General features: G+C 43.0%; 1 protein-coding gene across 4 annotated transcripts in view; it reads right to left on the bottom strand.

Annotated features, from left to right (window-relative positions):
• Positions 1-15213: 15213 nt before the first annotated feature.
• The window catches only part of LOC109485893 (transcription factor AP-2-epsilon-like), a 28241-nt gene continuing 18850 nt past the window's right edge, over positions 15214-24604 (bottom strand). For all 4 annotated transcript variants that reach the window (XM_019789569.1, XM_019789570.1, XM_019789571.1 and 1 more), the window contains 2 exons: positions 18772-18910; positions 15214-17714 (listed from right to left, as the gene is read on the bottom strand). In XM_019789569.1, the coding sequence (XP_019645128.1) occupies positions 17408-17714; positions 18772-18910 (446 nt within the window). In that variant the 3' untranslated portion in view covers positions 15214-17407. The remainder of the gene's footprint in view (positions 17715-18771; positions 18911-24604) is intronic.

The following is a 24604-nucleotide window of genomic DNA, read 5'->3' as shown; positions in this document are numbered from 1 at the left end:
AAGATTCTCGGCATTTAACTATCTAGCAAATTATTAAATACGACGGATACAAGGTACAATAGCAACTACCTGTTCCTTCAGAGTACTTATGTTTAATGTTAGAGAATTGAATATTTATTCAGTTGTGATATTGAATCAGGTTGATTTCTCAAATTATACTACAACTTCTCGATATCCATGTGTAGAAACCGTCCATGTGATAACATCTTTTGGAATCAAGTATTTTGTCTTATGATTTTGGGTACTAGCCCCTAATCCGCGGCCATCGCAACCAAATTCTCTACATACTAGCACCATATGACTGTCAATAATATGTAATTTACTGCCAGTATGACTGTCTGTAGTAATTTATTATATCCGGCCGGCCCTGAAATAGTAATGGTATCTGAAATTCTAGTTACGCCTGGACAGCATAATCATTTGATATACAACGTTAAGGGTGCAGCCATGGGCAGACGTGAAGACTGTTCAACGTGCAATGTACGTACTGCGGTATAGTTCGCGTATTAGTCGCAAGGTGGCAGCATGCATCACAACAAGGCAATTCTTTCCATTGCTGAAATTCGGTGTTCTTTTGGAGTCAGTTGGCTTGTATGTTTTTGCAAAGTTTCAATAAAGCAACAAGAATGTCAACACATTGTTTCCATGTGGTCTATTTGCATGCTGTAGATATTAGTACAATGTAGATCTCAGTAGTATTAACTTAATCATCGTTGGGCTTATGCTATGGCTTGTGTGGCACCAATCCCACTTAGCGTTCTTATAGTTAGTTGTCAGTGATTAGCCTGACTAAACGTAGGGAGAATATGATGTCGTTTAGCCAAAACTTGCAAGTCGTCCATGGTTCAAGTTTTTTTTTTATTTTCAAGTATCTTTTATATACGTAACTCAAGTCCAGGAAGAGTGGTGTGAAAATGCACACTAATGGAGATCCTAAACAAACAAACAGACAAACAAACAAACAAACAAACAAACAAACAGACAAACAAAAAATAAAGGTAAGTGCTCTTCCTATACATCCAATTTATTGTCCAGAATTGGTCAAACCTTAGCAAAGTGTCCCTCTAACGGCGCGGTCATATTCGTCTTAGGATGTCCTAAGATTTTGTTTGTCGTAATATTTTCAGCTGGCTGTGACGGAACCAACCACCAACAAGAATATCAGACAGCTTTCTCTAAAAATGACTCATGAGCTTTGTACGGCATTTCAGCAACGTATATGACCGGGCCCTGAAATACTGGTCCATTCAGGTGTCTTGTCGTATAGGTTACGATGAAAGACGTTGTGAAAGACGTTGTGAAAGATTTCAATGTAAACCATGGCACAAGAAAAAAAGGATCAAGACCATTGTTCAAGAAATGAACCTCAATACGTTTTTGCAACGTTTGCTAAAACGCACGGTGGGTTTCTAGTCTGAGCCTCCAAAGATATCAAGAGATAACATCTTCGCTCACTCTGGAATCATGATACAAATGTGTGGAACAAAGTTCGTCCAAGTGCATCGCTCCACGGTCCAATTCATGAGAACGAAATTGAATTTGAACGAGGATGGACTACGACATTGACGAATTGATTGCGGTCGGCAAATGACAACCCGAATTCCCCATGAATTTTGTCTTCATAGTTCATGAGTCATTTGGATCATAACTGCGGTGAAAAGTTGTAAAATATTCATGTCTACTTTCAATTTACATCGGCCCGACGCGGAAATCAATGCGAGCCCATTATTGCGGTTGGCCTCTTCGTCATCTGTATTTTCGCGCGGTCGCGAGCGGTGATTTTTGCGGAGATTTGTGACCGACCTTCGTCCCCCCAACAACTTTTAATCAACTTTCCGTCTGCTTTATAGACTCTCCCCAGCGGCGTGGTTTCCCTCACATAAATAACGTCCATCTGCAATATTGGCAGCTGCTCATATAGCGCGTTATGAGCTGTCCGCTGCCGGACGGCGTGATTTACGCCGAGATGAGGCTGTCCCCTCTCGTTAGAGCTGCGGGAGGGGGCGGGAGATTGCCCGATCCATCAATGTCTTCACTAGCGTCAATTCGCAGCCCTCCCCGCGGACATACAACCTGTGTGGACCCCGATCGATGCTAATATTCTCCTGTCACCGCGCTTATGGAATAGTCATCATCTACTGCGGAGGAAACTCAGGTGACAGACATCACATTTTGGGCAAAATAAAGCGACGTAATGCCACTTAATTACTTTCTAGAGAACAGAGAATTAAGAAAAGTCACATTGGGCGAATCCTAATGGTTACAACGTCCTCAACGTTAAGATAATGGAATTGGCATTTGGAAAAAGCGTTTGTAAAGACTTTTAAACTGCCACCGTATGACAGGTGTGTAATATGCTATAGGTGCTTCGGATTGTCAACAAGAAATAGTGGCTGGGGAACTTGGGCGGTTTGTTCGTTCGTTCGTTTGTTTGTTTGTTTGTTTGTTTGTTTGTTTGTTTTATTAGGACCTTCATTAGTGCTACATGGTATCATGGCAGATCAGTTGCTGATGCAATTCTATTTATGTTGTCTTCAAATAAACAAATATCCATGTGAGGATGATCTGAGTAAACATTAGCGTACATGTACAGTGAGTCCTCTTCATTGGGCTGCTGGTAAACTCAACGAGGATGAGTGTGATTATCGTTAAGTTTATACGATTTTGAGTATTAATGAAGATTAAGAAATCTTTGTGAAGGTTGGTGTCTCAATCAGACTTCTTGGGTCGCTGGAAAAAAAGATGAGTTAGCCGGTCATATAGTTACATTTGTAATTGTTCTGGGAAAAACTTGTACTCCAATGACAGGCCAAGCCCTCTGATAAACAAAACTCATTATGGCCATGTTTTTCTAGTCTGCCAGAGGTCTGGTAGAGACTAGATACCTTCAGCTAGAAGAACACATAAACGTCCAGGGTAACCTACACACGTTTCCTCTAGCCCTGCCCTTACACCATGCGTTTTCAAGGTATGCACATTACACGGTGTAGAGTAGAGAAAATGCGTCTGGTGCCGTATTGTACTTAAAGTAAGGATGAGAGGGACTGGCCTAAGGGATACAGGTGTGATTTTCAGAAACCAGTCAATGAAACAATGACTCTTCCATCGCCATTGTGAGGAGATTTACCATCTCTCTTCCCCTCAGTATGGCAGGAAAGAGATTATGGATATATACTGCCGGAGTTGAACTGCAGACATCGGGCACATGTTCTCCCTGTCACGTGGTGAGTTACGGCGCGGTCACATTCGTTGTAAGCCGTCGTACTGTCCCACATATAAGATTTTGATGTAAAAATTTTAATCCTGGCTGTGACAGAACCAACCGGCAACACGGGGATCTAAGACAGCCTTTCTGCATCATCCACGACTGCCCCAGGAATGCCTCCAGTTTGCGCATCAAGTTACCGTCCCCTCCATCTGCTTTCCACACCCCTTTGCAAACTGGACAAAAATAAAGCCGTGCTTTTTTGTCAACATGAACATCAGCATTAAGACTGTAGAACAGTGTCCTCATGCGTGCGTCTTCGAACAAAGAAATGTGTCAGATTCGTCAAGATATATGATTGGCAGCGGCGGCTTGTAAAACTCATGGCAGTTTATCATTAGACAGACAGCATAATATGCCGCTGAATTGTTGAAAAGACGCATGATTCAGTTTTTGTATACGATTAATGGTCTCACAGAATAGAACATGTTTGTTGGCAAATACTATTCCTTCGATCAGTTTTAGGAAACCATCATAGCTAGAAACTGTTTCTGACATTGTTACGTAGATCTATCAAAATTGCTCATGTACTGTATCAACAGGTAACAAACTTTTTGTCCTTGGTAAACAGTCAAATTTTGAATGTGAAGGCGACAAGAAATTCTCTGTTTCGCAAAAGTCTTCTTTGCCTGGGAAAAATGTCATAGTAGTTCGAATTCCCACACCTCCAAACTATGTGACCAAAGTGCGAGTCTGTGACCTCTCTTATATGATAGCTTTTTGTCTGAAACGTGAAAGCCTGTTGTCTATTAGTTATATTCTCGGCCTATATCTATGAAGTTGTAGTTTTGGGAAATTAAACAAGTGAGTCACCTTATAGGTCACCTGCTACTGATACTTTTGACTTGTATCTTGTAAAACTTACTTTCTGCCCACCGGTACAAAAAACAAGGTGTAGAGATATGAATCTTACAAACCCCTTATCACACCCACTTGATTTCGGACTGCCCGTGGCACCACTTTTTCAATCTATATTTTTCATTTAGCAGGGGCTTAACCTGTATGGCAGCTCGCGGTCCTATATATCACATACACTTGGAGAGAGGGCTATGAAAGAGTATGATAAAATGAATGTGAACCTGCGAGAGAAGTTTATCATGGCAACGAGCCAGAAAATTGAGCTATGGCCATGCCTCCAGGTTCAACATGAGTAAAAGATACGCAGTAAAAGTTGAACCGTAGTACCTAAGGCACCTTGTAAAGATCCTTCCGCGCCAGAGGCGGCCATTGGCCTAACGATCCCATAATGCTTGTCTAGATTACTGCAGGAGGAACATTACACCAGAAGTCTGGCCTAAACAGCCGAGCTTCGGGCGGAACTTTGTAACGCATTAAACTTACAGGACATTAATACTCAACTTTTCTTTCAGCGCGCGCCGGCATGCAATAAAAGTCAAGTTTTAGGACGTGTTGAACCATTCCAAGCCAAAGGTTTTATTGCTCAGTAATCCTAGCCGTACCAGTTAAAAGGATCTATAACATTGTCACCTTCCCAGCGTGTCTCAATTCTCAATTAGCCTGGGATTCACTGGAAACAACGGAGAACGACACAGAGTCAATCCGCGCTGGAGGCCGGGCGCACCCATCCGCTCACAACTAACTTGAGTTCCTAGTCCTTTCCGACATGACACTGGCGGATATGTCCCTTATAGGTTCTTCTTGTCGTGTGCTTTAGGTAACTGACACATAACGTGATACAAAATAAATCACGTCATTGGATACGGGTAAATCCTCTCTGAGGAGTCAGGCGTTTCAGATAGCATCCGCTATCTTTCATCAGTGATTGAGAATGAGTTTGAAGATAAGTGTAACCTGTACATTAATGAGCGTCTTCAGTGAATGTTTGATTATCCTGTAACGTACTGCTCTGGATGCCTAACCTTCATCAACGTCATTGACACATGAAAGACAGTTCTACCCGGTAACAGTAGAGGTTAGATAAATATCAATAGATTCAAAAACTTTCAATCATTTTGCACGTCCCAAACTCCTGTTTCATCGGTTCTGTAGATAATGGAACACTTTTTCTCTTCGAAAAAGCTAATAATCTTGAATTATCATGAAGGAGACACGCGGAGGAGTGTACTTGTAGAACCCTTTTGACACGAATCTTGAGTTTGGCAGGCTTCCTGAGTCCATGGTATCACGTGATCGTCTGTGGAAGGTTTAGCTATATTCAGTGACTCCCTTTCCACTATACAAAATGGGTGTCACTGCGACCGCTGAAGGACCAAAGATTTGGCAAATCGCTCAACAGACTTAATAGATAAAGAATGGATTTTGTATGGTTCTATATCGTTCATTGTGTTCTAATTTTAAAATAAAGAGTTACACGAATCCAGGTTTGGTCGCACAACGGTCGCTCGGGGATCGCTTGCGGTGGAAAGGAGGCCTGACGTTTGTATCCCTCCGGTGTAAATACCAGTCTTGTACATGTACGTCTGTACGTGTAGATACCAAAATCATTTCTTAAGAATGACTTAATACACTCAGTACTAACCATTGAAGGACACCCTCCCCCGTACGTATACGCCCACGTTCATGTACACTCGTTACCTTTTCAATTTAAACATTATTTAGAAATGCAGACGAATATAATATGACTCGAATAAAAAAATGCTATCCAAGATTTACAATGAAGCGTTTAAGAAAACACTATACAACAATGGGACAGGTACTCGGTCATGCTTCCAAGTTTGTTTGCTTGCGTGTGGCTTCGGTCCCAAACAGGTTGACACAAGTTTGAATTTGTTTAAGGCGATACAAAAGAGGGGTTGGGTTTTTTTACGTTCAGCAGCTTTTTTGTCCACAGATAAACAACCATAACATTAAATAACATTCACCAGCTCTTTTGTCTCAGCAATTTAAACATTCTTCTTCACAGGAGACATAATCTCTCCGTCCTTTTCTCTGTTGTTTGTCTGTTTGAATAGCTCAGACCGCGTTCTACTCACAAAGCCCAGATAGTCTGTAAGCTTTCAGCCCCGCACAGCGCGGCACCATCTCCAAACAAATATTAGCTGAAATAATGCACACATCTATCCACCTGGGAGCTACTGATCCCTGCCATATCTCTCTCAGCGCAAAATTCTATTTCGCTCAGTCCTGGTCCGACTGATGATAAGGAGCTGTGCCTCGGGGGGCTGGGAACGAGCTGGGAACGAGTGCACCGCCATCCTGTACTTGATGGCGCGTCTTCGATCGGTTGCTAAGGCCCACGGTGGCCTTTGTCTCCCGCACGTCTCTATCATCCGCGGGAGAATATTTCTCCCGTAATGGCGGGGGTGATGGGGAGGCTCAGCTTTGCCCCCGAGCGAGTCTCTCCCGCGTTGATGGGTTCGACACACCGCGCTAGCGATAGAGTCATTTTCCGCTGCCTGTTCTGCGATGATACCGATAACAAATTAAAGGTAATGCCCAAGTTCAGGTCGATAATTGTTACTCATCACGACACTGCAGATGGCACTAATGACAGCGCCGCGAGCGGGAGGGGGGAAAGCTGAAATTGAAAGCATTTGTCATGCATCGACCCCCCGACCATTCTTTCTCCTGCCTATTTTTTAAAACTCTAAGTAATGTGTTTGACGAGGCGTGCAACACGAGCTAAGTAAGCGGCTAGGCCTGTGATCATCTGTTTATTGTTTATTACATGACACAGTTCTTCGTGACCGTGTAGTTGGGGGAATGGCATCCATTGTTTCCGCCGTACCAGGGTCGTTCCGTAGAAACATGATTTTTGAACATCCCTACACGTCTCAAGGTATATCTTTCTCCGTCGCTACAAAGTTTGACACGCCGGATTAGCCCAGAGTACGTAATAATTGTTAACAACCACTACGAAGTTTCGTCCACTTTGCTTGCAAAATAGACTACTTTCTTCATTTCAGACTCAAAGCTAACGCATACAGAATTCAAACGTTTTGATCCCAAAAGAAGCAAACCGTCTTCTTTCAGATGGGATTTTGAAAGAACGGTGCTGAAATGAATATTGTCCATGCATCCATTTCCCTAAAACTGAGGTTCTGGTTCCAACTTTAATTTCGCAGCATGCACTTTTTTCGGACACTCTGTAGACAAAGTCTATGGAAGTTGGGTAGTATAATAGTAAGTGGTCATCTCTGTGGTTTAATCATTCCAACCTTTCACCTCCAGCGTGGTCCAGTGGTTAGCGCCCCTGCCTCTGGAACAAGGGGTTAGGAGTTCCAATCCCGGCTCTTATGGCTTAACGACCTGCACTGGAATGGTCGACATTGCAGTTGGCAACCCGTTAAACTGTGTTCTATTGCTTATTGTACTCGTCGAAAAGAGCTAGGCGAATTGTACACAGCGTCCGTCTTCCCTGACAAGACCAGTGGAAGACAAGCTCTTTATACATGTAATCAGGCGCGCATAACTGCCTTGACTTTCAATTTCTTTCTTTTTCTCACCACAAACTTAAGGTAGGACACTCATTCTGTTTCATTCGCATTAGATTAATTTTGAATGGATTTTCAATGATGTGTATTTACGCACATTACGATTGCAATCAGCACATATTCACGATGTGAAAATTTAGACAAAATAAGTTTGGATGATTTAGGAGGAACAAATGTCTGTAACTTGTATAATGTAAACAATAAAAGGGACGAGTTGGTCTTGTGCACACCTTACCATTTCGATAACTTGGTCTGTGAAACTTTTTTTGGGGGGGGGAGGAGTAGTCACGTTTGATAAATCATTCACTTAGACCTACGAGACATGTGCTTCCTGCATTCCCTGCCGAAGAGTGGTCGGTGGGATAAATACTTCATTCCGTCGCTGGAGCAACGTACGGAAAAGAATTCCATAATAACCTTCATACCCTCCCTGAAATTGTACGGAGAAGTTGTTGCTTGTTCATGCAAGCGTCGTTCTCTCGAGTTTGTCCCCTGCAGCGAGACGGTGAACCGGAAATACGCGTGCCACTCGGCGGTAGGCTTGTTAAAGGAGCCACGGACTCGGATCGAAGAACAGACGGTGTCGCCGGGAGGAAGAGAAGCAATTCCGCCGCCAAGGCCATGATGGGGACTCGCATTAACGCAGTAACCAGACTCCTAAATTGCGAGTGCACTTCGCTTGCTAATGGTCCTCAGTGCCGAGAACGTCGTCTCCGACGAGACTGATTCGTCTTTCTTCAACTCAAATAAACACAAACTTTTGCAAACTTCTAAGTAGCAAGTTTGGTAGTAATGTTCACTCATGCGGTACACGCGGCGAGTATACAGCCTTCAGCTAGCGTAAAACTTTTATTGAAATGTTTCAGACCTTCCTCTGTCACTGCCACTAGGTTGTTTTATTCGTTATGTTTGCGAAAGCTAGGACTGGTGCACTGTGCACAAACATCATATTTCGAAATGAAAAAAAATGAAAAGATTGAAGAAAAACAAAATATTCGCAGCCTGGAGGAATCTCTTTATGCATGATAAAGGTAGGAAGGCATTTGGAAATATAGGGGTTTGGAGTCATGACCTGGACAACTCTCGTGTACCATGCTGTTATCCATCGTCAGCGACAATAGGTTTATTTTCATCTATCAGGTTTGATTCAACAGCTAAGAAATCCTCGACTTCGAACCTACAAGTTTCATACCTGTTAATTGTATTGTGAAGCAAAAACGCATTAGGGTCATATGTAAGACCCAATCTCGTGATGTTAGTGTTTGATTCATTGCTGGATAAAAAAACAGCATACATTGAAATAATGCCTCGAAGCGTAGTACTTAGGTAACAAAACAACTATAGCAAGGCCAAGGTAGTTTTCGTCTTCAGCCGAGTGTTGTTACTTCCAGGGACGGAAGTGTTATTTTGGGTTTGTCTGTGGGTTTGTGTGTCTGTTTGTCCTGACGAAGTATGTCGACATCACGCGGGTGGGGGTTATCAGGCAGAATGATAGCAGAGGTCAAAAGGCCAGACACAGGAAATAGGGATTACTGTAAGTCATGAAAAGTCAAAATCCTTCCTGGAAGTCTGAAATCTCTGATCTCTTGTAGTAAATGTGTAACTAACGTCGGTAAAGGTCAGACATCCAGGTAATAATCAACTCCAAAATCATATGCAGTTGCTTCAGTAACTGTCTTTTGGCGTAAATGTGTAACTAACTTTATGGTTATATTCCGCCCTGTGACGAGTCCCCATATACCGACGACGTTGTCTAGAGGGATAACATAGTAAAGAAAAATGTGTTACGCAAACACATGGGAAGAAATAGGCTGTTGACCGTAGATACATGTACAAGCTCATCTCTGTGCTTTGAGGAAAAGGTTGCCTTTAAGCGTCATAAAGAATCGCCCAAGAATAGTTAATTCTGTCTTTATGCACGAGATAGATGGTGTTTATTGGCATCCCTAGCGTCGTTATCCAGCCATTATGGACCTAGACAGACACATGCCATCTTCTCTGACACGAAGGGTCTGCTTCCATTATTTCTGAAGTTCTATGACACATTTAGCGACAGACTGAGTTAATTAGGACATCATGTCCTTTGGAACATCTCCAAAGAGTGTCTGTAGACAGGGTGCACCCGGAGTGTTGAGTCTCCACTGTACCGACATGTAACCTTGTCATGTTGTTTGACGAGTACACGTTATTACTGTACGGAACCATCCAGGGCAGATCTGAGCCCAGAGGAGAGACTTTCTTCTATATTGATCTGCTTGACTCCATACTCCACAGTTCCTAGTTTCCGTCAGGCGTCATGTCACTCGCTGCATCACCGACTTTGCAAGATTCCCCCGTCAACTTCCCTGACATCTGTGCTTTTTGCGAACTTTGCTACATTCACATTCATGAACTTTCAGCCTTTCAGGTACCAAATTTGGAGTACACGAAGGTCTACATGTATGTTTTGCGGTTCCAGATGTATTACTAAGGGACGACTGCGTGTGCGAGATGGAGGTCAGCTTGCTTGAGGAATAAATCCACTATACTATATATATTACGAAGTTATATGCTTGTCATTTATATGCACTCATTTACACATACTCACTCACTCACATGCTCACTCCTCACTCACTTGCTGTAACTAACAGAATCTATGTAGGAGTGCACTCCAATAAGCCGCCCTATAATGGCATTCACTGACTCAAGCAGTTCATAGATCTTCTTTATCTAATGACTAAGCGCTTCAAAAGTTCAAGTTTGGTCCAATGGCTGTGACTGTTACTGGAAACTTACCGTATTGATTTACAACGTTTAGAAGGATGTCATGTAGGTCAAAGGTCAATCTAAGCAAGGGAGGAGAATCAATGTTTTTCATCAATGGTGATGAATTTTGTAAAGAAATATAATTCCTTTCTGGCTAACCATGCCGAGCATGTTTACTCGTCTCTTTAGCTTTACTGTACATTTTCTTCAATTGGAATTTTAGGAGTGTGACGATCTTATATCTTTGAGATTCATCGTATCTTATATGCAGTTGGGGGATACACATGGGATGGGACATATTAACAAAGTCTGACGAAGTCAGGAAAAAAAACTGTCCGATTGTCGAAAGATTATCTAATAGCTTGACCAACAAAAATACAACGGTACACAAATAAGTTAACTAAAGCTTTTTGTGAAGATAGGTTGCGAATTTCATACATCTCCATACGTTCCCAATAAGAAAGCTTTCTTTCACGATGTCAGTATTAACGTTTTGAGTAAAGGGTGTGGATTAGATTCGAGTGTGGTAGAACACAGACGCCCCATTGTTCCCGGTGATGATATCTGCCTGTGTAACACGGCTGGGTACAACATGACCAGACAGGTCCGGTACAGGTAACCTCACTCTGCCGTCACCTGCCATGTGTCATGACGCGCCGCAACGCTTGAGTCTACGGAATAATCACCCTCCTATTGTTCCACACACATTCCAACAGAAAACTTCTCAATATCTACCAATACGACATGAAGACTTCCTGGATTGCTGTTGGAATACTCAGTTCGCATCCACTTCCTTTCGGATGAAATAATCGCTCATATCAGGAACATTACGCGTGTTAAATGATAGAGCGACTGCGTAAAGTGCTGGCTCAGCCAGCTGTGAGGAAATGACTAAACGTGGTGCGGTGACCTCTGACATGAAGCTTGTCATTCTCGGGATTGTTTTGAGGCAGCACCTGCTTGTTCAACCTCGTGACTATCATCATAAAATACAACTTTAACGTCAGAGAAAGGTCGAGCAGAGACGGGTGACAGAAAAGTTTACCGGTGCTGTTAATCAAGACTTAGTGATGTGCGTTGACCTGGCACTGGGTACGAATTGTGCAGAATACAGATGTCCATTTCCACACGACCGTATTGTGTACTCCCTCTCTCTCTCTCTTTTCCCCCTCCTCCCCCCATCCCTCTCTCTTTCTCTCTCTCTCTCCTCTCTCTACTTCTACAACCAAAAACAATAAGAACTATTTTAATCTCCAAGCAGATCCCAGAGGTGGACAAAAGACAGTAATAAAATTGGGCAGGCAGTATCCGGCATCTGACCAAAGAGGCGTATTAGACCCTCTCTGGCCAATGGATACTGTCTGGCCAATTTGATACCGTCTTTTGCCGCCCTAGGATCTGCTTGGAGATTACAAACATTCATCTTTAAAGGCTTTGGTAACAAAATACGTGAAGCCCATTGCTTCATTTTTTTCTGATCATCAGTCGTCCCAAGAATAATGGGAGTGTTCATACTGGGTACTTGGTATCGAATCTAAACTCTAACAATGATACGTAACACTATCAACAAACACCAGGCATACTTTGTTCTTGAGACATACCACAACCAACACGACCAGTTCCGTAAAAGAAATTGCTTTCTACATTCTTAATTAGATTACACTCCCAAACTTAATGGACTGCCCAAAATGTAGGCTGGGCTACTTGTGTCAGCTGTCGGATATTGAGAATCATTATCACCTGTATGCATATATTAAAAAAGAATATTCTGTCGCGAGGACGCCGGTCTGTTGCATGAACGTTTCCATGAGAAAGATCAGTTTTCTCCTTGTGAATTTTGGTTTGGCCAATCTTTGACAAGTTGTAGTGCCCGCTATCTAAGCCCGCTTTTCGTAAACCTCTTGTCATCTACCTACAACATGCGTGACCATGTATAATGTCCTTGATCCAACCTATGGGAAATGTCCACCACTCATAGCCCCCGGACTCGGTAAGGATATTTAGATTTACTACTTTTTCACACATGCACGCATGTAATAGCTATAACGGGTGGTTAGCATCAGATCTATACTTGCAATAAGTCCAAGTATTGTTGTTTACAGAGTTTGTATGATGCTGCATAGTACCTGTGCCCTGCAGTACCCCTATGTGACACTGGGGCGCTCTTTAACCCTTAGAGCAGAGGTTTTGCGCCATGTCGTAATCTCAGTGCAGCATGCCTACCTGCCTGCCTACCTGCCTAAGTGCCCAGGCCAGGTACTGGCCCCTTGCTTCCCTCCGTCAGGTTCCTCCAACCAGTTCTGTCAAGAGCGATAGCCTCAGCTACACTTAGAGTAATCCCTGTGTCACTCTGGATCTGATCTTTCCACCTCTTGGGTGGTCTTCCCCGGGGTCTAGGGTTTTGGAAGTCCTGGTGGTATGCCTTATAAACTAGGGTGTTTGTCGGTCTTCGCATCACATGCCCAAACCATCTGAGCCTTCTAGTGCGTATCCTATCAGTGATGGTTTGTTCCGCCCCAAGTCTTGACCGGATTTCTGCATTTGGGATGCGGTCCCTCAGGGTGATGCAGAGTATCACTCTTAAGCATCTCATTTCAAAGGATAGCAGTAGAAGTTCGTCCGATTTTGCAGCATTGCCAAGACGAAATCTTACGTTTTTCGAGTGTTGAATGATAAAAGTTAGTGTCGAATATATTGCTTTAAATTAGCAACAGTAATTCAAAATCATGCAAATCGCCATATATTTCTGGTATATTGCATGATGTACAACGTAATTACGTTACTGCGATCCAAGGTTGTGATTTGTTTTCCAAGCGTTGTGTTCATACACTTACATTCATTCTTAACAGACTGTCCACAGTAAATACACCCCCCCTTCCATACTTCGTTCATCGTTCGACACAGGTTATATTTTGTCATTTTCTTAAAATTTTCTCGTCTGGCTCCTCCACAATTTGGAACAAAAGTAGCAGTTTCTTAGCTTGTGCTAATGCACATAATAATTGCCAAAAGTTACTGACGAGTCAACGCTTCGGGACCATATGAGATCCCAACCTCCTGCTAAAACATGAACATCAGATGTAGTTTTACAGTTTTCTTCAGGCGTCATCACATATTACTGAAAGTGATATTCAAAAAAGTTAACGTTGTTAAAAACTTTTATGAGCAAACAATTTTATGAGAAAAGTTTTTATTGGGCACTGCCTTGGTCGATTAATTTTTTCTCAGCCAACTTGTCGATGTTGTTGAGCATGTTCAGCCATTAATTACTAAGCCTCACAACATTTGATGAAGATTCAAGATAATCGCTGCATTAAAACGAACACGGGGAGGAAGAGGGTTTATATCTTCGTAAAAAGTTCTATTACAAGCATAAGTACTAGTAGCGCTATGCCTAGGCAGGAGTATACGTCCTTTTGGTGCCGTACCTCACATTTCTGCAGGTATAATTTTTTTTGCAATCTAATCTTAAAAATTGCTATCATGATTTCCAACAAAATACGATGGAAAGGTGTCAGGTATTTACACAATGCCCACGAATTGTTTGTTTCCTTAACTTGTTATTGTTTTCTGTTGTTTGTTTATCTTCTTAATCTTAATGTTGGGGATTGGAAAATATAGTAGTGAGGAAAAAACTGTGTGTGTTGTGAGGGAGGGGTGTGTGCTAATACTCATGGCAGTCGAACCGGCGAAGAATAATGCTGCATGCAAATGTGCAGAAATGTGACGCATCGTCTTGTGTGCGGGGTCAAGCTTTGATGGGACGTTCCACGGGCACGATGGATGTGTCGCCGGGAGCGCTGTGCCGGGATAATTACATTATATCTTTACGGAGTGCGACACCTCCTTCTGTGCATCGAACCACCGCCGGCGGTTAGTGATTCCGCGCACACGGCGCCGCCATCACACATTCAACAAGAGCACCTCGCGAACGGCCATTACAGCCGCTCTTGTGGCCGAGAAGTTGCTTACATGAAGGTGTACTGACAGTTAAGACACGCTGGGAAATGTGAAGAATTCCCAGGTAGGTTCGCCTGGGGGCCCGCGGGCCTTACAAACGGGACAATCGACAGAGGGGACAAAGGACTATCTGCCTCGCGGCTGTTTTAAAGTACAGGTCTTAAATTCGGGTGATCATCGGGGGATAACCGATATGGGGCTTTGCAAAATGCTTGTCACCGATTTTGTGGGGATAAGAAAATGCCAGAAGGAGTCCGGAGTGAGTTGTGTGAAATTATAACATCGATTTGATATAACTCATGAACAAAACTGTTTGGAGAGCTACTACTCTGCTACTGTATGTCTGCACATTTCAAGTTGAGTCAAAACTTCAAAAATGGTACAAGATTGACTCGCGTTCTGTAATAAATGTCTTCCCCAAAATACGGCACACAGGTATTACCTCAGCCACTGCTTTTCCACATGTGCCACAAGAAATGAAATTGTGGGATGCACAGGCTTTGTTTAGGACTGTCTAGTCCTGTTAGAAGACAACTCTGTCAGGATTAAGACCGGCACAAATAGGACTTTGTGTTCGGTGAATACGTGCTTAGTATTGAGCACTTATGTTAACCCAGGAAAAATTAACTCCCCCTGTGAATCGCCATCTTTACCGTGCCAGCACCGGCGTATTTATTCGTGTCGCATGGAAACGAAATTACCGAGCAACTAACGTGGATCTGTCTCCGTCTGCCGCAGTTGGAATCTATATTAGTCAACCTTGCTTGGGGAGGGAGGCACGGCACATAGAGCAAGAATATTTAACCACTGAATGATTCAAACACACAGAAAATTCCAAACATCCTGTCAGTCCCAGACGATTTATTTATTATACATATCATATATATATTTATGTAAATTTGACGACGGATGAATATCTTTTCAAAGAACATAATAAGTTTCAACATTTTTTTATAAATAGCTGTAAACAAAGATGTAGCCCAGCTGTGTGGTACACACACAAACCGACCGGTAGTTATCATATCATCATGGCCGCCACACGTACACACTACGGAAAAGAACCGGAACCGGACGTGACGTCAAACAATGTGAAGGTGTCTGTGGAAATAGTTCTTCTTCTGACAAAGATAAACAACGATATTAGTCTTCCCATCTTCCCGCCAGCACATCGAATATTTAATGGGATATACACACATATATATATTGCCCTTCATACCAATACAGCTTTGGCACCTTCCATTAATCGTTATAGAAAAACTTACAGTAACCCTTAGAAAGCAACATTCCACCAAAAAGGGCGCTCTTGGAGCACCGGAAAAGATAACACCTTGCAAACATCTATCATAGGCAGCTGACCCTCCTTTTAGGAGTTAGGTGCTGCTCAACCTACATCCCCAGCTACCCCGGATTGCCGTTATAACAAGTCTCAACTTCTTCACATCTACAGACACGGGATATTGTATCCATATATCCCACCGCTAAAAATACAAGGTTTTTCATCAAAAGTGAGTTTTCATGGCTCATCATAAACACGTTCAATAGACGATCCAGGAAAGCGCGTATATGAACACAATAGACAAAACAAAGAAAAATAAAAACAATAACAATGACTTTGCACCAAGAAAATACCATTGCACGATGGCCCCCGACTCCACTACCCGCCTGCTTTATACCGTAAGCGTACAAAATTATTGCTGGGTGTTAACAAACTGGCACGTTTTCCTTCCCCCAGGGTCCCAGAATATCGTCGACTTCACATCCAAATATAGAAGAGTGTTCCCCTGTTCCCTTTTTTTGGCGAGACAGGGCACCTTCAGGCGGTTGTTCTACTCAACATGCCTTATTGCTGTAAATATCATAAATATGTTATTGCTACAAGTCGAATCCGTCTGTTGTAATCAGTCTGTGTGGCTTCGTCTGTATACAGCATTGGAACGAATTGGGTGTCAAGTAGTATGCGTTTCCCTTATCTAACAAAAAGGTTGGTACGTGGAAAATAAATCCATAATTCCCACGGAAATCAGACCAATATGGCTAGATCTTTGGACAAGTCGACACCCTTTGTTATCCCCGGCACAGGGAATGGTCGATAAAATCACCCCACCAGTTTCTCTTCTCTATATAATTAGTTCCCCGTTCAAAAATCTCCCTATTCCATCACGTTTGAGAAATATAATTGCTCAGTCGTTTAGGGGTTTTCGTGGCTTGTAATTCGAAAATGTTGAAGTGGTTATGACGTTTTGTGGTTTCAAATTACATTAATAATTTAATTTCTCTTGCCGGAGGGGAAGAAGTGGCCGTGGGGAATATGGCAGGAAATGTTGATTAGACCCTCCAACATCCAGATGCAAGTTGTAGAGTCGTTTTAACATTCTGATATGTCGCTCTAATGCTTTTAGAGACAAGAGTCCTGGGTTCGATCCCTCTAGCCCTGTTCCACTTAATCACCCCATCCATTCCCTGATGTACTGATTTTTTAAGTCTATATACCTTGGCAACAAGGGCACAATAATAATTCTGATATAGTTTCCAAACGACAAAAAATTCCTATGTGTACATTTCCACCACCAACACAGAAGAGTTCATATGGCATCAATACACTGTCGCATAACCCCTAGATTTTCAGACACATGGCACTCTGTTTTTTGGCATGAAGGTCGGTAGAAAGAATGTTATATCTGTGCATTTCAAATGAGCATGTCCATATCATCACTGATCCAACCTACATCGGTTCAAAGTCAACAGTTCAAAAGTACAAGTCCGGAAAACTCGTAGCCAACAGTTTTTGGTTAACGGAACACCGCTCACTTGTATCTGATTGGACTGCTTGATTGTTGATCGTGATTGGCTGTTCATTTGCTGATTGAAGTTCTTTTTTCTTAATTCTCGTGTTCTATTGGCTGTGATGTGTGATTAGCAGGTAGAAGAAGGTCTGCCATTGGCTGTTTGGGGGTGGCAGGGTGGAGTCGTCAAATCATGTCATGGACATAAAGAAAGATGAAGAATCCTCGCATCATCGTCATCACTTCCCGTCCTCCATCTTGTCCGTGCCGTTCTTGGGCGCGTCCATGCTGTTTTGGTGCGCGCCTGTTGTGTTGTTGCCGCCCGAGGACGGGTAGGTCTTCTCTAAGTACTTCAGCATCTCCGTCAGGTAGTTCTGAAGGGCGGTGAAGGCTGCGCACAAGGCGGGGGTGCCGAAGCCGTGCGTGATCAGGCAGAAGTGCGTCAGGCAGCGCTGCAGGTTGGGATCCAGGATGGCCTGGGGCCGGTTGTTGCACAGCGGTGATCGGTCCTGAGCTAACAAGTCCTGAATCTCCTTCGTTATCTGTCTGTAAAACAAAAAAAAGAAAACAAACGTTAGATTACATCAACTCAAACTCACCTTGGTGCACACACTCTAGACTTTCGGCCTGGAAGACTGTAATGTATACGACAGTAGCTGACTTCTGTCGGCACTGCAGAATTTGCATTGTGCAATTCCTTTGCTTTCGCTATATCCAACAAAAACAAATACAGCAAAACTGTAGTAGAAACGCCGCCGACCAAAACTATGTATGGAGTGGGATAAACATTGCAGGTAAACAGGAACAACAGTAGCCTCAAGGCCTATCAACTCAAGCGAACCCTATAATTACTCATCCCACACGCGTCAAATCAAACATCAAGAAAAATGACTTTTGGCACAAGGTACAAAACTCTGATGTTTATCGACCGTGAGCTTTGATCAAATCTGTCACAGACGCGTTACACTTACAGTGGCGCAGGGAGGGTGGACACAGGAGAAAATTGGCTGACCTTTCGCGCAACCTTTAAAACTTTTCAACGGTCCAAGTCTTTGGGACCAAACTTTCCTAATAACTATTAAGGAATATCGCTGTGGAATAGGTGTTTCATGATCACAAAACGTTTTCGAGAAATGAAAATGATCTTATATCCATTGTAATATTTTTGTATCATCGGTCTTTTTTTTAAAACAAATCTCACTAACAAGGTAAGACGTTTTCGTGCGTTACACCACTTTGCCTTTGTACAGCTGCAGAGTACCGTCCCACCTGGCTTACATATACATCTCAACTTTTAATATGGGTCCATGCCTCGAAAATTCTAGCATTAAAATAAAGGCGTTTTGGTTACGAAATGCAGACACCTTCACCTCTAAATACTGAAATATGATAAAACCTCCGCCATACACGGGGATGTAATTTAGTATTTCTTGCCTATTGTTCTTAATAAAGCTATCTATCACCTTGCTATACCTCTGAGTGATACACTTTTCATGGTATCATAATTCCCACTCTTTCCGACGATTAAAGATGATCATAATTAAATCACTTAAAAACCAAGTTCGGCGGAGTGATATCTGAGTTAGCAGTAGGTGACACTTACTTGGTTGCGATGATCATTTGTTTCCTGGCGTGGACTTCACTGGGATCGTGTTGCCTAGCAACGAACTCTCCAACCTGTTTGGCGGGAAACTCCGTCTCGCATACGTAACCGAAGTCTCTCGCCAGATGTATCGCCTCACCTGTTTGTGTAAAAAATAATAGAATTAAGCCCGGAATATCTTTCTTTTCTGTTTATCGGTAACACAAGAGCCAATTGTCATTCAAGGCACACACCTAGGCTTAATTATCCTTGGCTGAAAAGAAATAAGAAATCCTCGAGTCTTTTTCTCGGGAATCGATAGCAAACTAATTATCTCCCGCTAATAAGATAATTTCTGAAGCGGAGATTCGATATCTGTCTGTGTTTATGCGCGATAGTGTTCAAGTGTTGAGATACCGGCAGATTTGTGCACAGAAGCGGGGTAGTTTGCACACCGGGTCGGCGTTCCCGGCGTTACCCAACATTATTCATGGATAATTGCTCTCCCTCCCTCCCTCTCTACATGCATCAGTGCAGGTATTGTTCAGCCAGGTACAGGAAACCTTCGCCCCGAAAAAAATAGGAGAAAAGAAATGGCCGTATTCATTCTCTGCTTTTGTTCCAACAGAGCCTCACTTATGGAGTCTATCGATAAGACCTGCGCGTTTCCCTGACCAACCTGCGCCTGAGCCAGCTACACAATAACGACCACGTAGATCGGCACAGATAACGCCGACAGACGGTCTAAGTCTGGCTGTTTATTTGATTTTTCTTCTTTCTACATTTCGCTCTGGTGGAGTGACTCACAAAGCCGATGCATATCTGCCGTGTTTCCCTGTTGAAGCAGCAACATACAGAGAACCGACCAGTCTAGTGTAGAATAAATCCCCTTTTGTTCGTCTGCAGTTTGCAGATTGACCCCTGGGTGATCTGGGCTTGCCTGATGAATATTAATCAGTTCCGCCTGGTGGACTGACCTTCGTAAGTTTTGCCTACACAGAAAGCCAGGCGATCCCTTCTTGGCCCCAAGTAAAAACAGGCCAGCCAGCGGCTTCACACGGAGTTCAGCACCGAGGAGAGCGGGCGGCCCGCCGGTGTGTCACCCGCCACGACCTGAATGGCCCTGCCTCTATTCATATTCAATGTCCGTGCAGTATATCGATAACACGTAATGACTCGAAACATGGCTTAACCATGGCTGTGTGCTGAAATAATGGTCGGACTCGGTCGGCGAAACAAACAGGGCTGCTATTACGGGTAATTGTTTGAAGGGCCCGAGATTGCGGGGAAATAATTCCCAATTATTATCTACCATAAGGCACGTCCCAGGCACATTGCTGACTAGAAATAAAAATGCAGTTTAAGCCGTGCTTCCCTTCCAGTAACTATCCTGCCATAGGCTCTCCCCCGAAGCTAGCTGGATCACACACATTATACTAGTACCCCGGAGCTGTGTAAGGTTTACGGGCAAAGCTTACAAGACTCGCTAAAAGGGTTCCGTACAATAGAGGCGGTCACAGATGTTGTTCTGGCAGGTGTCACAGCCTTTCTTGGTGTCCACACGCCCAGTTAACATTGATTATCGCACGCTTATCTGTCTCTCACGGCGTGTAATACAGCAGCACACGCGCACCCAGGTCCGGCCATCTTCCCCACACGGCTCTTAATTACGGTCTATTATCTTATAAATAGGCATGATCACCTCGGACGGATGCCTGGCATGTCGAATTTTGCGATGGTTGCACCAACAAACAGTTCAATATTTGATCCGAGTTGATGAAATATATCATGTGCGAGACATTTGAAAACAGAGATAACAGTTCACGAAAATAAGTTGAATATTGGATGGTTAATTTCTAAGTTCAATTTTGATGACCAATGAAAAAAATCGTTTTTGGTTACCGGTTCACCAAAAGGCCGTGACGATCGAGTCATGTTATGTTGTAGTGTCATGTTCTTATGCTATGGATGTGCTAAATAATTCATTCATTGTAAAATGAAAAATAGTACTCTTCTTTCTTTAGTCTTTTAGTTTTCACCGTGGCTCAGAGTCTTATTTTGAATTTCGAACATGAAGTATATTTGTGCTGTTTAACCAGCTACGCGTCTTCTATATGGATTTCTCGCAGGATTTCTCATGTTCACAAATATGTACGTACGTTCCACTGACGTGCAAACGGCACATGTATGCACACAGGTTAGTCTGGAGCCATCAAAAGAGATGTTTATAGCTCACATTGATCTCTACATAGCAGAAAGCGGTTTGCCAAAGTTCACGGCGGGATGAATTGACGCACGGCACTCTGAAAAACAAACGCCCAGCGGGGCTCGGCGCGTCGCGCTGATACATGGCGGATCTGGGAGGGTTTTCTGTGCGGCATTATCCACTCTTGACCCTCCGTGACCCCGCTCCAAGATGTTTGTTTGTCGTGTCCCCCTGCCTGATGGAGCCACGTTTAACCGCAGAAGTCTGGACAATGGAAGGAAGTCAAGTACGTAATTCGTAACTCGTACTGCACCTCCTGGGTATACCCAACCATTGTGGCACATGCAGCGGAAACACAAACAAACTGCACCTTGGGGTCCTGTATTATTAATACACCTTCCCGTCTAAAACGTTTTACTCTCTTATCTTCCCCGTCCCGACGTTGTGGCGGAAAAGTTGCGATTATTCCACTTGGTGTACACCATTATAAGCTCGGAGACGCAGTGACAGCATCACACACGGTCGCGCGGGGGATGCCAGTTTTGCCGCGGGCCTCGCTTGTTAAGAACAGTGCTGTAAAGAGAGAGAGCCGTCTCTTCTTTAGGGGTATTGGCTTACCAGACCAATTTACGTCTACCTCACAGGTACACAGCGCGCTGTTACATGTACACCACCCTAGGCTATGGGTATTCCTCGCTGCACATGTTCCTTTGCCCGGCGGATTGTTGTTGTTTAACACGTGTGATCAGTGGAGAGAGTGCCAAAGTACTGCTCTGGTGACAGTTGACTTAGAGTACACGGGACCAAAGACGAAATGGTACTGTAAAAACTCACATGGATACTGCGACATACATTTTAAAATATCCATCTTCTGAACCTCTCTGCAGCTGCTAAATACCATCACCAATGTTCACATTCAGCGAGTTTGAGCGGTAGATTATCTATCCATTTAGGCACGTTGTCCATCCACCTTTTTACATAAACGGTTATTTCGGGTTGCCTTTATTTCTTCTTGTCAACTTTGGAGTCGGATGATATTTTTACATGGAGTACACGAAATTCAATAAACAAGGAGAAATAGTACTGTATACAGGTTACTGTTGGTATCTAACCACTTTGTACCGTTTTCCTTTTACCACGAAGGTATCAGTATGATGTTTAGCAAATTTCGTTATAGAGTTGACAAATATCATTCTAAAAGAAGATCATTTTCCAAACTTTTACTAACTTTTACTCTCAAAGTTTGTCTCCGACAGTGTGTTCCATAATCATCACGATCTCATCTCATCTCCACCCTCCCGGAAATGATTACTGTTTCCCTTCTACCTGGAAATGAGATGTCCAAATCCCCCTGCCAGCTAATCTCAAAACCAGACAAATCTCAGGCGATCGGAAATATTCCACATACTCGACATCACCCCTCCCCGCCTCCCGCGAATATTTGTCGTGTGTTCTCCGCCAATGTTCGTCTGTCGTGGGTCCTCCCGGCGCCCATACCACGAATTGTGCAGACTAACAACCGACATACCCCAAGCCGACATAGACTTGTTAGGGCTGCAATTTCCTTTGCGCTTTTGACTGGTAAACAGGTAGACTTCCCATGTGTTATATAACATTCGCGTATGAGTGTATGTGGTACAAGTACTATTTTCCGCTTGCTATCTATAAAGTGTCCAATCCTACGTTAGGTTTTAATATCAAGGTTGTAAACTAAGGCACACGTTACGTGTGATTAGAAATTGACATTACCACCACGAAATTTTCAGGGACAAAATATAATGCCCAAATTGCACAACGGCTATATGAAAGGAACCTACTCTGAGTAGGTGACTGTATTGAAGTCTTCTACTTCTACTTCTACTTCTTATATTAGCAGTGCCAAAGTGTCCACCAACATAGTTTTATCTTGGGGTGCTGCGAATCAGATAATTAATAAAGAGAAGGCAGTGATTATGCAGACAGTTGTATCACTACTGTACTAGAGGTACGATACACTACAGTAGAAACGTTTTAGCTAAGAAAAAAATGCATACAGCGCATGTCCATCTTTGAAAATTCTCCCCTTTCGTTCGATGTCAACAGAACAGACAGTTGTAGTGTCTTGATCGATCCTGTCGGTGTTTATGTATGTGTTTCACTAGTTTATTGATTGATTGGTGTATTCAAGTTTTGTATGAAAATTTGGGCTTTGCGTGCTTGTATTACGTATTGTGTCGCCACCACGTCTTGTCATTGTATGTTTCAATAAAAAAAACTGAAAAAAAAACCAGACAGTTGCCACAGTTGCAGTGGTCCGACTTCTCACTATCCCCGACCTTCGACCCTCCCTCCCCTACCTTATTGTTTACACAGGAGAACACAAAGCGCATGATTGTCACTCGTGACAGCTCAGGTAAGATTTATAATGTAGAACTGTTGGTATTTGAATCACGATAATTACAGTGACACGATACGCTTGGGTTAGCTTTAAATAATTCCACAGACATTACATGTTGAGAGGGAGACTTCTGTTTTAAATCAAACTTTTTTGGTCAACACTTTATACTCGATAACCATGCCGTTTGGGACGGGGAATCTAGATCGAGAAAACATCCAATTTGAGGAAAAGTTGTAGGGACACTTGTATCCTTACATGAACTATGACCTTTCCTTCCCTCAGAGTTACACAAAGGCTACAACAATGAGGGGAGGACATTTTTTCCACACCTGCGCGCATTGATCGTTAAAATGCACCGCACCCAACAAAACTCGTTTCCTGCAACACAGAACTGTGTTTGTTTCTGTCGCTCATAGAAGTACACGCATCCAAGGTGAGTCTACCTGAAAACAGGTTGCTGATCCAAGAGGATATGAAAATCTGCCGTGGTTTGTATACAGAACTGCAGACCTTCTGTGAACTACGACAGAGCTATCGTCAACTTATTCACGTACGCAAAGTTTTATAAGCTACCTTAACTTTAAAATACAAAAAGGACGCTGCTTTAAAGTCCATCTGTACACGTATTCGTCCTTTGTAGGAACATAATTCACGTTGACGTAAATTTTACATCCCAATTTTCAGAATCGTTTCCCTAGGCAACATGCCTAACTTGATGTGGACTTAAATTGTCACTAACTTCAACAGACTGTGCCGTATTGAGTGACCGAAGTTTGCACCTCAAGCGACTGTTGAAAACGCGACCTCCGAGTATTTAGTGAATACGATTATAATGACAGCCAGCCTCAGGCGAGGTGACCAACCTGTCACTCTACCCGCTAATCGATCAAAATTAACACTTCATCGAAAAGAAGTTTTAAAGGCGCCCAATTACCAAAGGAATGTAGCCGGGCATAATCACTGCCTTCTCTTTAGTAATTATCTGATTCCCAGCACCCGAAAACAACCTTATTTGATAAAACCCAATCGAAACAATCTCCGAACAAACCACTTAAGTTATATTCGTAGGAGAGATGGTGGCGATGTGGTGACGATCTCAAAAAGCTTGTGTAATTTTATTTTGGATTTTCTTGCTATCAATTTTATTCTCCTTTATTTCCCAAATATCTTTTTCTATATCCGTCTGACTCAGATGTCTCTTCGATTCATCTCTCAACTCTTCACGATGCTCCCGACCAGATAATAACATAATTCTTGTAATCCGCTAGGCT

The sequence above is a fragment of the Branchiostoma belcheri genome, unplaced genomic scaffold (assembly GCF_001625305.1).
Source record: "Branchiostoma belcheri isolate BF01 breed outbred unplaced genomic scaffold, Haploidv18h27 scaffold79, whole genome shotgun sequence".
Taxonomy (NCBI): domain Eukaryota; kingdom Metazoa; phylum Chordata; class Leptocardii; order Amphioxiformes; family Branchiostomatidae; genus Branchiostoma; species Branchiostoma belcheri.
The sequence above is the reverse complement of the archived record's forward strand: the minus strand, read 5'-3'. Positions and strand labels throughout refer to the sequence as shown.